At 29.0% G+C, this 14,253-nt stretch overlaps 3 protein-coding genes across 3 annotated transcripts in view; 1 reads left to right on the top strand and 2 right to left on the bottom strand.

Moving 5' to 3' along the window:
* The first annotated feature begins 232 nt into the window (after window positions 1-232).
* LOC119682344 (cysteine-rich hydrophobic domain-containing protein 2-like) lies at window positions 233-1,217 on the top strand. Its single transcript, XM_038095759.1, has 2 exons — window positions 233-446; window positions 928-1,217. Exons 1-2 carry the CDS (start codon window positions 282-284, stop codon window positions 1,093-1,095), a joined length of 333 nt encoding a protein of 110 aa, XP_037951687.1. The 5' UTR covers window positions 233-281; the 3' UTR covers window positions 1,096-1,217.
* A 6,176-nt stretch (window positions 1,218-7,393) lies between these two features.
* On the bottom strand, window positions 7,394-13,601 carry LOC119681328. Its single transcript, XM_038094487.1, has 3 exons — window positions 13,415-13,601; window positions 9,275-9,985; window positions 7,394-9,219 (listed from the first exon to the last, which is right to left on the bottom strand). The coding sequence occupies exons 2-3, from the start codon at window positions 9,960-9,962 to the stop codon at window positions 7,703-7,705; spliced, it is 2,205 nt and encodes a 734-aa protein (XP_037950415.1). The 5' UTR covers window positions 9,963-9,985; window positions 13,415-13,601; the 3' UTR covers window positions 7,394-7,702.
* LOC119675627 (conserved oligomeric Golgi complex subunit 1-like) overlaps window positions 12,685-14,253 on the bottom strand; it is a 3,154-nt gene continuing 1,585 nt past the window's right edge. The window contains exon 4 of the mRNA XM_038086832.1: window positions 12,685-12,759. Coding sequence (XP_037942760.1) covers window positions 12,685-12,759 — 75 coding nt within the window. The remainder of the gene's footprint in view (window positions 12,760-14,253) is intronic.

The raw sequence follows: 14,253 nt of genomic DNA, 5'->3' as shown, positions 1-14,253 counted from the left end.
AATTGTAAAGCTCACACATCGTAATATCCGAACATTAAAAAACTCGAACATCATACTGTTCGAACATCATAATTTTCGAACACTTTGAGCGAGTAATATATTATTATTATTAAGTATTAATTATACTTATATATTATTTTTACATATATCACAAATTTATTTATAAATTATTATTTTATTTCTTTCTATAAATTACATTTTTATTGTTTAATAAAAAACATATTTGTCTTTACAGGTTTGGTCTTAGTAATCGGTTTAATACAGAATTTCCATCTGGTTTAATGTCGCGTGTTGCGCCGGAAGAGTTCAAGGCAACTCTAGGACGTATCAATAGCATTTTGAAGAAAACCTTACCCGTAAATGTAAAATGGTTGTTTTGTGGTTGCGTTTGTTGTTGCTGCACCTTGGGTTGTTCACTTTGGCCTGTGATTTGCTTAAGTAAACGGGTGAGTATAAAATAGAATTTGCAAGGGAGACTAGCTTTTTGGTAGATTGGTTTAGAGTTGAATAGTTTTCATCAGACAATCATATGCTATTAATGATAAACACAGGATTGTGGAATGTTGTTGGATCTTACTAGTGTAACCATTATAAACTGCTTATAACAAGTTGGTTGGTCTTGTAGGTAGATCACCATGCCTCATTGGCATAGAGGACAACATATTTGAAATATTTTTCTTAGAAAAACTAAAATACACCTGGGAGAAATAGGAAATAAGTTGTGATTGGTAATCTTATACATGTAACTTTACGACATCGATTTGGTTACTCTTGAAGTCACAACTATGTTATTTCGAACAATATTCTGATATATGATATTTCGATATTAATTTTCTTATTTTTTTAATTCACCCATACCAAAAAACTAGTTGAAGAATAGATTATAATGGACATAAAGTTGGAATAATATTATATAATTATTTTCAGACTCAAATAACTCTTGACAAATTATTAGAATGGGAGAATAGTCACCTCTACCATAAGCTCGGTTTACATTGGCGACTGCATAAACAACAATGTGACTCCAACTCAATGATGGAATATGTTGTCTTAATTGAATTTATACCAAAAACACCGATTTATCGTCCAGATTAGAGCAAAATATGGAGCAGTGAAAATTATGTCAAGCTCTAACGCAGTGCGTAGCTTTGGTGTAATTAATTTAAATTAATAACTTTGTTAGCATAGAAAAAGAATTAAAATAAAAAAAAGTATCTATAAATTATATTTTTTCTCTGGAAAAAATTATGTGTGATGAACTAACTTATAAATATATATTCAAATAGTATTAATGTAAAATATTAGAATGAAAAATGAAATGAAGTAAATACAATAAAAACAAAACGTAAATCATATTTTTTGCTTAAGAAAATCAGCAGCGCATTGTTTTTATTAAACAAATTAATAGTTTATTAGATAATGTAATTTTTTAGTATTGCTTTTGAATTAAATGAGAAACTAATATATGTAAAAAGTATTTAAATTAATTTGTAAATTTTTAATAATAATAATTATAGTTTAGTTTTAATATTTACAAAAATGTAATTGTAAAGTTAATACTGAAATGTTGCAAAATTTTGCAAAAATGCGCTCTAAAATCTTTTTGTTAATATTTATAAAAATATGGTTCTCATAATTGTATACACTAAAATAGAAATGTATATGTTTTTGTGTTTCATTAGTTAAAGTTTATTTAAAATGTATGTATATGATTTGTTTTAATATAATTTAAATATATCAGCAAAAATATGAGTAGATAGTTTAAATATAAAGCAATTGTATAGCATTATTAATTAATTGTTATTTATTAATTAAATTAATTATTTATTTATTATTAATTAGATATTTTATGCATTTATATTTCAAGTAGTATCCCATACTTGTCCCATACTACCCTTCTTTGTCTTCTCCACCTACTTGTACTAACGCTGTTTACAATTCCGTTCATATTTCTTTCGCTATATATCATCTTTGTCTACCTTTTCTAACAGCTATCCTATTTATATATATGTCTTAAAATTCACTTCATGTTTCTTGCTCTATAGATCACGGGCTACAACAATAATAACAAGCTATTTTGAATGTAAATTTTATTGTGTCAAAAAGACTAGTAGTGCTCATCAAGTTGACAACGTTACTTAGAGTAAAAATTATTAAATATTGTTTTATTGTTTTTTCATTGTAAAAAGAGCACAGTACCCAACTCACTAGCAAAATATTCGCTTAATGTCTATAGAGCTTAACATAACAATGTTTATTGCTACCTTAAAAATGATACTACTTCCTAAAAAGATATTCTCCTAGAAAATTTATTTCAAGAAATGTACACACTTTGTTATTCTATTCGACTAGGGTAAAGAGGATATTTTAAGTTTATAAAAACAGTGAAAAATGTGTCTGAAATATTTTAAAACATAATGTTGATCAGCAAACCCAGACGCGATGCATTGTTTTAACGCTGTTCGTAAGTCTGCCTATTAACGTACGAACTAGTGTCTCTCTCTGTTTTCCAGCTAATCATATTAACATTGAGTTGGAACTTTTTGTAAATTCTTACAGATTATGTCGACACATTAATAACACTGTTTGATTTTAACACTGCTTGATACACAATTCTGAATTTAACATTTGATACACAATTCCAAATAAATACTTAAAATATATATGCATTTTTAATAATATGTTCGCATTGACTTTCGGATGTAAGCTATAAAATTAGAACCATAATTAAATATTTAGCTAAAGATGCTAATAGTAAATAATTGAGTTTTAATACATTTGTGTGCAGGGTATAGTGGTAAAGTTAAAAGCTAATATTTATTATTGTTTTTCTATACTCTTATATACAAATCAATAACTTTATATGTTATTATTAAACTGCTGATCACTATTTATTCAACTATATTAGAATCGAAATACTCCTTTACTAAGTCATATCTGTCCTTTAGACTAGCATTCGAAAGGAGCTAATTCTTTTCTTATCAGCTGATCTTACACTTTTCGTATATAGCCTGAAAATTTTGTATGGACTTTACAAAATGAAATTTATATATTCGTATCTTTGTGCTCGGCAAAGATTTATTCATTTAATTTGTTAGGTTTAAAGATCACCTGTTGCTGCGAATATTAACACTTACTTTATATGTAACTTGTTAGTTGGAGAAAGGAATTTTCTCTAAGGGCACTGAATATTTACCACCTGAATCAAGGTATAGATAGACTCTTTCTTATCGCTGTTAAAAATAGCAACTGACTATTCTTCATAATTTCTTCAATTAAGACATATGGTGTGCAAAAATAATATGTAATGTCTTTGTTAAATTTGATTGTGGTTAGGTTCAGATGTACTGGGATTATCAACTGATGCTTTGGACACATGGTCTAAAATTCTCGTTTAATTATATGCACTTGAAAAACCTCATAAATTTAGAACGATCTGGAAGTCAGTTTTCAAAAAAAAGCATATTAAAATTTAAAAAACTTATAACTTATTTTATTTAAATAATATTGCTATACAATATTGCTTACGATAGGTTTTTATTGTATAAGTTTTTTATAGTTTTAAATACAGAAATCATTGTAAATAAAAAAAAAAATAGCACAAAGAAAATATTTGCTGTGTAGTTTAAAAAGATAAACGATATAAGTCCATATATAATAGATTGAAACGGAACTCATAAAATATATGTATATGTTCACTATTAAATCAGACTAAGCTTAGTTTGTAAATGCTGCATAGATGTATTCAACAGAATTTGGAGGTTTTTTTAGATTTAATGGCTATTACTAACACTTTTTAAATTTACACTATAAGATGAGCTTATAACCATTTATAAAAAATGCATAAAATAATAAGAAAAATAAGAAAAATAATTTTGAATTGCTTTATACATATGTAGAATACCATATATGTAGAGTATGTATAAGTAGTGTCGATAAGAGAAGAGATGGATCTTGCTTTCTACAATAAACTAAGATCACAAAGAATTCAAGGTGGTCCGGAATGAGGTAGTTTAAAACTGATTTCATTTAATTATAAATTTAGTTCGAAATCGTAATATTTTATTGTTAAAATATTTGTTATTAAGTTTATTATATTTTCAGACTTTTAAGTACCTGCTTGGTTCTTATAATTTTATAGAACTATTACTAAAATTGAGGAATAAATGTTTTTAATGTATTTATTCAATGTAATAAACTTTCATATTAAGTCTTCCAAAAGTAATTTTCAATAATTTGTTTGAAGAATATAGGTTTTGAAATTTTGTTGGAGAGCTCATAATCAAAGACATATCAACTATATAAGTGCTTACATAGTAAATGAAGCTCTCCAGGCATGTAGGTTGGCACAAGAACACTGCTTAATTCCACGGTATTTATATTGCATAAATGATATATACTTTCTGATATCTGATGATGATGAGTTTAAGTATGTTAAAAGAAAAAAATTTATATCTGAAGTGAGAAAGAATTGATTTATTTGTTTATTTAGAGGACCTGCTGCGGCATACAGTAGTAGGTAGTATGAATACATTAAGGCTGGAATTGTTTTTGTCGTGAAAGAAATAAATTATTAAAATATTAGGAGTCTAGCAGTAGCGTGGTGTGTGGAAATATATTTTTTTATAGCATATAAAATTTTTTTTGAAAGAAACTACATATATTTAAAGATAATTGGTTGATCACTTAAAAATTTGCATATTAAAAGAAAGATATTTGCTTGAGTATATATATATATATACCATTTTTTAAATTCTTGTAAAAAATTGTAAATGCAATGTTATATGTAATAATATTCAATTTTAAATAATATAATTATCAACTGAAAATTGATTGCAAACTGCAAAAAGTATCAAAGATTCTTGTTTAATGAAAAAAAAACTTATGTACATTTTAAATATATATTTTAAAAACCTGAAATTTTGTAAATAATTAAATGAAAAAACAATTGTTGATCTATATATAAAAATATTTTTTTTTGCATATGCACCTGTAATGTTGCAGTAAATCGCTATAAGATAAAAATAAAATTTAAAAAAAAAAAATTAAAAAATTTACTAAAGTAAAACTAAATTTATAAAAACAAAAAATTTAATAGGTATTGTAGTATATTTATGTAATATTAAGTTAACTAAATAAAAACCTAACAAAATGATTGTAAGATTGGAGTTTAATTTTTAACATCGATAAATTTCGAGAAATGCCCAAGGTCTAGACTAATAGCTTCATTCAATTTTAAGATAATATTTACCGATTGGAAATGTATAAACTCTATCGCCTTATTTTTATTATATTTCCATAAATTTTAGTTAGTTGTTTATTATTTCGCGTAGTACTCATTTTAAATATACACTCAAATTTCCATAAGTCGAAGTCCAATTTTGCAAAGAAAAGGTTCGACTTATGGAGACTTCGAGTTAGAAAATTTTTTTAGAATCACATCGCAATCAAATAAAGCATAGAAGTTACAGTGAAGTAAAATATTCCGAAATTAAGGTTTGGGACTTTAATTTTTTCTTATTTTCAGTAAAAAGAGATTCCACTTTATTCAAACCCTTATAGTATCTTGCGTTTGCAAATATAAATTCAGAATTATGAATGAGTAGTCTATTTCATTCTTGGAAGGCTGATGAATAATCACATCCACCGAACCCTCATCATCACTTTCCATTGCGTTTAGAATTGGATCCAGTAATTTAGAGCTATAGTGCTCAATAAGATCGTCATCTGTAGGAAAGCTTGATATAATCAATATAATCGTTAAGAGTAGCATTGGAAGTTATTTTATTTACTTTACACCACGCTGCCAGCGGTTGCAATTTCCACAAAGAAGCAACATAAGAAATAAAACTAAACATTTGGTTTGGAAAAAGGGACTTCCCTTAACAGCAAAATGCATTTATACTTAAAACAAAAATTCGACTTATAGAATGCACTTTCCCCAAACAGGAAACAAATTTCCTACATAGACAACACCGAATCTTGAAAATTTGTATAGAACAAAATTCGTCTTTATTGGAATTAAAAATGAAGACGGGATAGAGTTAGTGGGATGACAATAAGTACAGATTAGTAGGAAATATTAATATTCCAATAGTTCCCATTATATCTAAACTTACGTTCTTCGCAACAATCACCGAGTATGTACTCTCTTGAGGAGATATAATTCCAAAATTCTTTTTAGAAGTGTGTATATTCTATTGACTGCTTTAGGTTAGGTTATATCGACGATCTCTAGGGGATCCATTTAGGCCTATTGGCCCATTGTGTTACCGTATACAGAGGAAACTCAGGTTTTAAAACCACCTAGAACCTTTGGCGAAGCTTAGAATACTGTCTATTTGGAGGTCTTGTAATTGATCAAGATCCTAAAGAAATGGGCTCCAAAAGTGTTGAGTCGAACTGGGAAAAAACAGAGTAGATAAGAGGCACTTGCACTAGCTACTTTGGAACGGCAATAAAATTTTTAAACATACTGTTCTAGTGCACTATTAAATAAAAATATGAACGATTGAATTTTGAATTGAAAACAATCCAAAAACTTTCTGGAGATCGTTACATTTATTATAGATTAGTTATGGAACTTGTTTTTCCTTGGGCTTCAGTTCAAACTCTGTGCAGGAGATATTTATGTGTTTTGCGAATATCAATTATAGTACTTGATATTCTGTACTGATAATTGGCGGTCACCTACGAAACTCGGTGCGCTGTTGCTTTCAGTTATACAAATTTAGTTAGAGTTGGATCTCTTTTGAGATGCAAGGGATAAAATTCTGCGTTCTAAAGAAACAAGAAAATATTACCTGTAGTACATAATGTGATGTTAAGTATACAATGTTTGCCAATTAAATAAATAAATATTTATATGGTAATATATATAAATATATATATAGTATTTTTTATTTATGAGCACTTAAGCCTGTTAACTTATTGATAAAAAATTTAAAATTTTCTTAAATTGTAATTTAAACGTCAGTTATAACGGTAGTGACTATTTTACTAAATAGAAAATATTGTATTTGATAGAGAGATTTTGCAACAACAAAAATTCTTGGATCTTGCTATCCTAAAAAAATTATTTACGAATAATTAAATATAAGATGCACCTCCTATAATTCTCCTATAAGTGGTTTGTAATTTTAAGATTACTGATCAGTATGATCAGTCAAAACAGCAGTATGGTCAGTCAAAAATTCAATTAATTAAAATAATATAAAAAGATTTTTGTTATCGTAGCTCACTACTTTTCGAAACCCATCTTTTAAAATTTTTTTGTAACAAAAAAACATCTGAATTTAGAGTTATTCTATTTCTTTTTACAATTTTATTCGTAAAGTAAATTTAATAAACAGAAATAAATAGTACTACTATATATCATATACATATTTTAATTATAAATCATAAATACTAGAAATGGAACTCTTAATTATTATCAAGTCTTTAAAGTGTCTCTTTTGTAGTATAAAATTAAGGAAACAATTAACAAAAAAGATTAACAGTACCGACATCTCAAGGTAATTGAGCAGGAATGATAAATACTTAAGCGGTAAAGCTGTATAAATAGGTAAACTGGAATGTTCTTACTACTAATATGCAAAGTAGAATACGTCTCTTAGATCTCTGTAAATACTATCGTTTTCTTTTAAATATTTATATGCCTTTTGCGTTTAACTATGTCATTCACATATGCACTGTTTACCAATTACATTGGTTCAGTCGTATTGCTCTCATTATATTCACCATCACTATCATTTCCATTATCATCGTCATCGTTATAATCGCTATTACTTGAGCCAGTGCTTTCATCTTCGTACTCACTATCACTATTTTCATTTGTTTCTGAACTCTTTTCCGTGCAATTATTAGTGTTACTCTCTTGACATTGGGTTTCGTTGAGATAATCACTGTCTTCATAATCTACAGTATCATCCACCATCACATTGGGTGGAAGTGGTTCTTGCTGCAATCGCACTCGTATAAATTTGTTAGATTGCTGCTCGTCTTGTAGCTCCTGCGAAATTTTGGATTGTGGCATTTCTTTTTGCTCTTCCAAATGGTTTTCTTTCTTTTTTCGTTGTGGCTTATTTTCATATACCTCTCCATTAATCTGCTGATTATTTTCAACTTTATTTTTTGTGGATTTTCCCGTTTGAAGAAATGTTTTTAAGTCTACGTCGATAAGTTTTTTAGCGGCTTCCATTAGGTAGTTCGACTGTGCTTGAAACGTTTCCATAATCATTTGATCCTGTTTAAGTTGAAATTCGTGTTCACTGCGTGCTATCTCCATTTGCTGTTTGAAGAATTCGGATAAGACTTCTCGTTGTACTTGCAGAAGTGAGTTGTTCAGTTCGATTAATTCATTCTCAAATAAGTCTTTTTGTTCTTGTGCACTGGATGTCTGTTTCTCTTCTTCGAATAAATCTTTGAGTTTCATCCTTTGGGCTGTATTATAAACAATATTTTTGTTCTCGGTATTCTTTGAGGACGCAGGTGTAATTATTATTTTTTTGCATGGTGCTGGTGGAGGAGGTATTTCTAAGCGTCTCTTCCGACTTTTAGTTTGTTTAGCATTCAGCATAGCTTGTTGGCTTGTCGATGGTTCATCTTGATAAATGGAAAAAAATTGTTGTTGTGGTATGGTTGGTGTTGTGGCGCCAAAGTCAGGTATCTCACTGTCTTTAATATGTGGTTTCAGACGAAATGCGTTTGCTTGCAATTCATTGGCTTTGGTAAGACGCACAGGAGTTGGACTAACATGTACTGGTTTTTGTAATAGTCTCGGTGGCAGAGAGTTATGTATATTTTTTTTACTGATGCCACTATTCAATTTTTGCTGTGGTATTGCCTTTATGGTTAATGGTGGTGGTGAACGCTCTCTGGGTCTTAAAGCGTTTGCATTTGTTGATTTTGCAAATGGTGCAATGCGTAGTGGAGGCAATGGTGCATTTTTTTTAATTTCACTAGGTGTCAACGGGCGCACAGTATTCGGTGATAGTATCAGTTTTTGTATTGGCGTGATTTGTATTTGTTTGTTGATATATAATTCAGGAGGTGCATTGGACATAACTAATGGCGGTGGACTTTGTGGTTCAACGATTTCTTTTTTTATGCTGACTGAAAAATCTGTACTAGGTGGTAATGACGTTGTATCCATTGCGGTATTATTCTGGTTATTCATATCGGTTTCAGTGCTTGAATTGTTTGTATTAGTCTCATATCCTGAAATAAAAAAATTTATTATTAGTTATAACATTACTATATAGATATGACTTACCATTATCTACTGGTTCGGACTTAACTAAACCCAATCGAAAACCGAATATTGGATGCGCCATATCTAGACCATTTTCCTCTTCCGAACAATTTTCTTCTAGCTTTCTTTTAGGTTTTTTACAATTTGTATCATTCTCGGGGCATGTACTTTCCAAACCTGATACTGTCAAATGTGCACCATTAGAACTATCACCATCGTTCGAGGCGTTCGAATTACTGCTTTCATTGCAAACATTATCCAACATTTGATGCAGTTGTTCATAAATTTCCATAGCTATCATTTTTGGTATGGTATTATTACGTTTCGAAGTTGTGTAGGTAGATTTTAAGAACTTCCATTTTGTCCAGATTTGTGAATATGATTTTTTGCGATATCCGCATTCGTGCATCTGTTGTTCAATATTGCGAAAAACAGTTTCACTTTTTAAATTTTTATGATTTAATAGTTCGACTGCATTAATGTTTTGCATAATGATTAGCATACGCAGTATTTCATCAGTTCTCCAGAGATTACGTTCTGGTTTTAGGTCAGCACGAGATTGGGGCTTCTTTATTGGTGATAGTAACGCGTCGACATCTCGCTGCCCATTAGCTGCAGTGCTTAATAAATTATTAATGTGATGTTGCATATTGATGTTTGAGTTTACATAGAAGTTTGAACTGTTATATGGCTGATTTGACATCAACATTTGAAGACGAGTGTTTTTCGGAACTGTAAATAGTAATTACATTATTTATTAAACATATTAAAATTTTTTGTTTTTAAATAGGTTATAAAAAATAATAGTGAAAAGATTAAATTAGATTATAAAAAGATTAGTGATCGAAATAAGTAAAAATTTTAATAAGAGACACAAGTTCCAGAGAAAGTTCAATAGAGGCTTTGCTGGATCCGAAAGAGTGCACGCAGACAGCATGAAATAAAGAAATTTGCTGATATTCTGATTTTGAAACGGGATTGGAAGCTGAAATAAAGTCTCACATTTAGAATTATTATAGGAAAGAAGCTATACACAATAAAAGAAATTAAAAATATGCATAAATATATTGTTCCCACAAAAAAAAAATGATACTGATGTCTGACAACAATACTATAACATTTAATTCAGTAAAATATATCTGTGATTTGTGCTTTCGTTCTAATATAGCAGGTGAATTTGATGATAACCAATAATAAAATATTGACAAAACTATAAGTTAGAACAAGTCAAATACGGCGGGTGCGTCATTTGTCGGAGTTTAACTTCTGATTTTTTTTCCAAATAATTATATGTAAGAAATATTTCTAAAGTAAACTAATGATAGATATTTCATACTAATAGAAACAGCTGTGATGTTGTAATATATTACTTTTCAAACCTTGATTTAGTTAATTTTGAAAAACAGATCTTTTTAATGTTAAATACAAGATGTATGTAATATGGTAGTTAGAAATATTTAGATACGAAAATAAAATATATATAGTGATCAATTGTCTTGATAATTTCTGTATGTACAGAATATATTTTTCTCCAAAGGATTTTGATTTATAAAATGTCATACAGTTATATAAGACATATAATTATGATGTTTAAATATCACGAAAGAATATTATAAAATTAATAATGATAACAGTATATGATCGGAGTTGAAAGCAGGGATTTGTTATATCAGATAAGAATGTTAATACAATATACATTACATTGAAACTTCAGATATTTTGGTCAAAAAAATAATATTTCCTAGATATATAGCAATAAACTAACATAAGTGCTGACATAATAAGCCGTAAATATTATATGAGATTGGAACTAAGAAGCGACGTTATCCAGATACTTATCTCATTTTTTTAGCTGTGTGGAAACAAATGGAATAGATTGCAGTAGCTGCTACTATATTGTCATGGTTATATTATTATCATGGAAATTATACCCGTAGCAAAACATAGACTCCTGTAGTTTTCCACAAGTCTACTACAATCGAAAGTAGTCCACCACTCGAGTTGGCGTTATATTTACAATAAAGTGTCGCTCAAATAAATGTTACATCAAATGACGATATGAACAGTAATATTACTTTGCTAGGAAAGAGTTAGTAAATAAATTTCTCATTTTCTGTTCAAGATATTGGAGATGTGAAAATATTTTTTTGCAAATTTATAAAGATATTTGTTTTTTGAAGAATGGTTGGGATATCCAAAACATATAAAAAGTATTTTCTTTGTACTACTAAAGTTAATGTTGTAACTTTTTGTTAATATATAGCTTGCAGAGGAGCTAAACATGTAGGTTTGAGCAAAAACTGTCTAAGCTCAGCAGAATTAAGAATACATGGCTTAAGTTTCAGTAATGTCAATGAATTTTGTTAGAATAACACATAAGTAATAAATAGCAGGTTAGTTTCTTAAGAATTTACAATTTTTTAATTGCTATGAAAATGCTGAAATGAGTTAACCCTTCGGATATGCATAATTGAAAAAATGTTATGAACTTGTACTGAAAGATTATCGCATATAGATACGCTAGGTAGCCTATATAGTAAATATTCTCATATAGGCGTGTCGATAATTTAAAATCTTTTTGCATATGAAAAAAAATTATTAATAAGATGTATGCAGCGTTTTCCCACAGTTGATCAAAAATGCAATTTTGTAACCACTAACAATCATATTTACAAATTTATCGAAATGTGAAAATGATCTATCGATAAACCACGGAGAAACCAAGGCACTTGGCGACTATTTGCCGCGGTCACCCTTCATAAAAGGGACTACATCAGAACAACATAAGTCGTGCTTTGAGATGAAAAACTTGTTAATATCTATATATACATACAGTAAATACTAAATTTTAAGTATTATTATACAATATCAGTATAATAAATAATATTGTATAATTTTATACTTTTAAATCTACAGTTGAATATTATCAAACAAAGAACTTTATAGTTCAGTAAAGAATTAATATTTTATTTTTGTTTTTTGTTCTGAATGCAACGCTGTTCGATAAACAAAATTTTTATAAAAGTTGAGACTTCTTGGTCATTATCTTTTCAAAGTTGACAACATCCATTTACGTTTTAATTAGAACTGCCTCTGTGAGTTGCGTCCTAGTTCCAAATATACTGATTTATATCAAGAGTTTAGTTTTTTTTGGACTTTTATATGTAAAAATGTAGCTTCATAAGTCAATATCTCGAAATAAATTGTTTTGACATATAGTATAGTGGAAAAAGTTGCTTAGAATAGCCGATTTGATGGTAATCCGTTGTCAAAATGTGGCGCTTCAGATATTATAATCGCACCTATTAGTCACACATACGGGGTTTAGTAACAATTATACACATCATTCAATTTTAAGGCTTGTGATATCTGGAGAATCAAGCTATATCGGCACATATAGCATAGTAGAACCAATTGTTTAGAATAGCCGATTATTTCAAAAATGATCGATAAAACACATCGCCTTGAAAACTGCAATCTTGCACACAGGAATTCTTTATATACCTCTGTAAATGCAAAAGTAAGATAGTTTTCTTAATGACGTTTGTGTACGAGTATAATGAATGACTTATAAGAAAAATAAGGTAGATTACAATGTTCTGATAGTTATCATTTGCCTTTTTATTATTTTTATCACCTTCATTTATAGCTACTCTTTACGCCTACAGATTTTATAATTTTAATGCGCACAATTTTAAATTCAGTTGTTGAATTTATATCTAAACTAAGCTATAGACTATAGGCTTATTCACTAATTGCTGCCAACTACAAGCCATTTACGTATTTCGAATTGTTTTTAAGACGGGGCCTCACGAGCTCGTATGGGTGCGCGCTTAAAACCCGTAAACCCGCGGCTAACGAAGTGTCGAAAAATGTGTATGAAAATTTTATAACTTATGCGTCACAATTTTTTTCTTCAAATCAAATTAAAAAAAATATTAAGTAACCGACATCAGGGGTCGGTCAGTGCGGAAGAGTGAAATAAAATCACTTTTTTACCAATTTTATTAAAAAATAAACATCGTCGTCTTCACTTCATTTATGCTTGATGTTTCTAAAGTTAATCGTAGTGAGACAACGATATTGAAAAAAGTATGTTTGCTTTCAATTAAATTAAAACGAAAAGCAAAAAATCCATTTGAAAAAATGTTAAAAACTCACACACAAAAGCCTCAAAAACTTCCCCGTTCCATGCCGGTTGAAAGGCACCAACCACAGCACAAACTTTCAACGAACAACACACGAATCAACGAGAGCTAACACAAATGGATAAACCGCCGCCGCCGCCACTGCCAACTGAACGTCTCAGCGGCAATTTCAATACTGTTCGTGTTCCCAGAATTTTTTTAATTTCGAAAATTGAACAGAATGAAAAGCGGCAGAGAAAAGAATTTCATACGAACAACTCATATGAACTTGCGCATACATACAAATTCAAAACCTCATATTGCGAAGATTGGAAAATAACTCAAATATAAAAAATTCTGAAGTATAAAATCACAGAGTAAAAAACAACAAAACACAAAAAAAAAAAAAAATAAACAAATAAAAAACCTTCTTTTATGATTATGGACGGTTGTTTTCGTCGTTGTGCTCGCATTTATCCCCTTCACCTATATTCGTAGATGTTTCAATTCACATGAAATAAATATATACATATGTATATCTGTATATACATATAGATATAGATTTAGACTCTACACATACCGTACGTAGGTTGTCCGCATAAAAAGTACGGCGCAATTTTATTCTTTTTCAAAAACTTTTCTTCTGAACTTTCTACCGTTTTTCAGCGTTTGAGCCACAGTTTCCGAAATGAGTTTCAGAATTTCGAAAATACTCTCGACTTCGATAAATTTATTCACATCAATTTTTTTTTTTGATTTTCGAAATTTCAATTTGCTTCATAAATTGATTTTCGGACTCTTAATCAATTTTTTTGATAATAATTATGTACAGTTCTTCAATATATGTATGTACATATGTATGTATGTATGTAT

This window comes from Teleopsis dalmanni, chromosome 2 (genome assembly GCF_002237135.1).
Source record: "Teleopsis dalmanni isolate 2A chromosome 2, ASM223713v2, whole genome shotgun sequence".
Classification (NCBI taxonomy): domain Eukaryota; kingdom Metazoa; phylum Arthropoda; class Insecta; order Diptera; family Diopsidae; genus Teleopsis; species Teleopsis dalmanni.
This window is presented reverse-complemented; position numbering and strand designations above follow the sequence as displayed.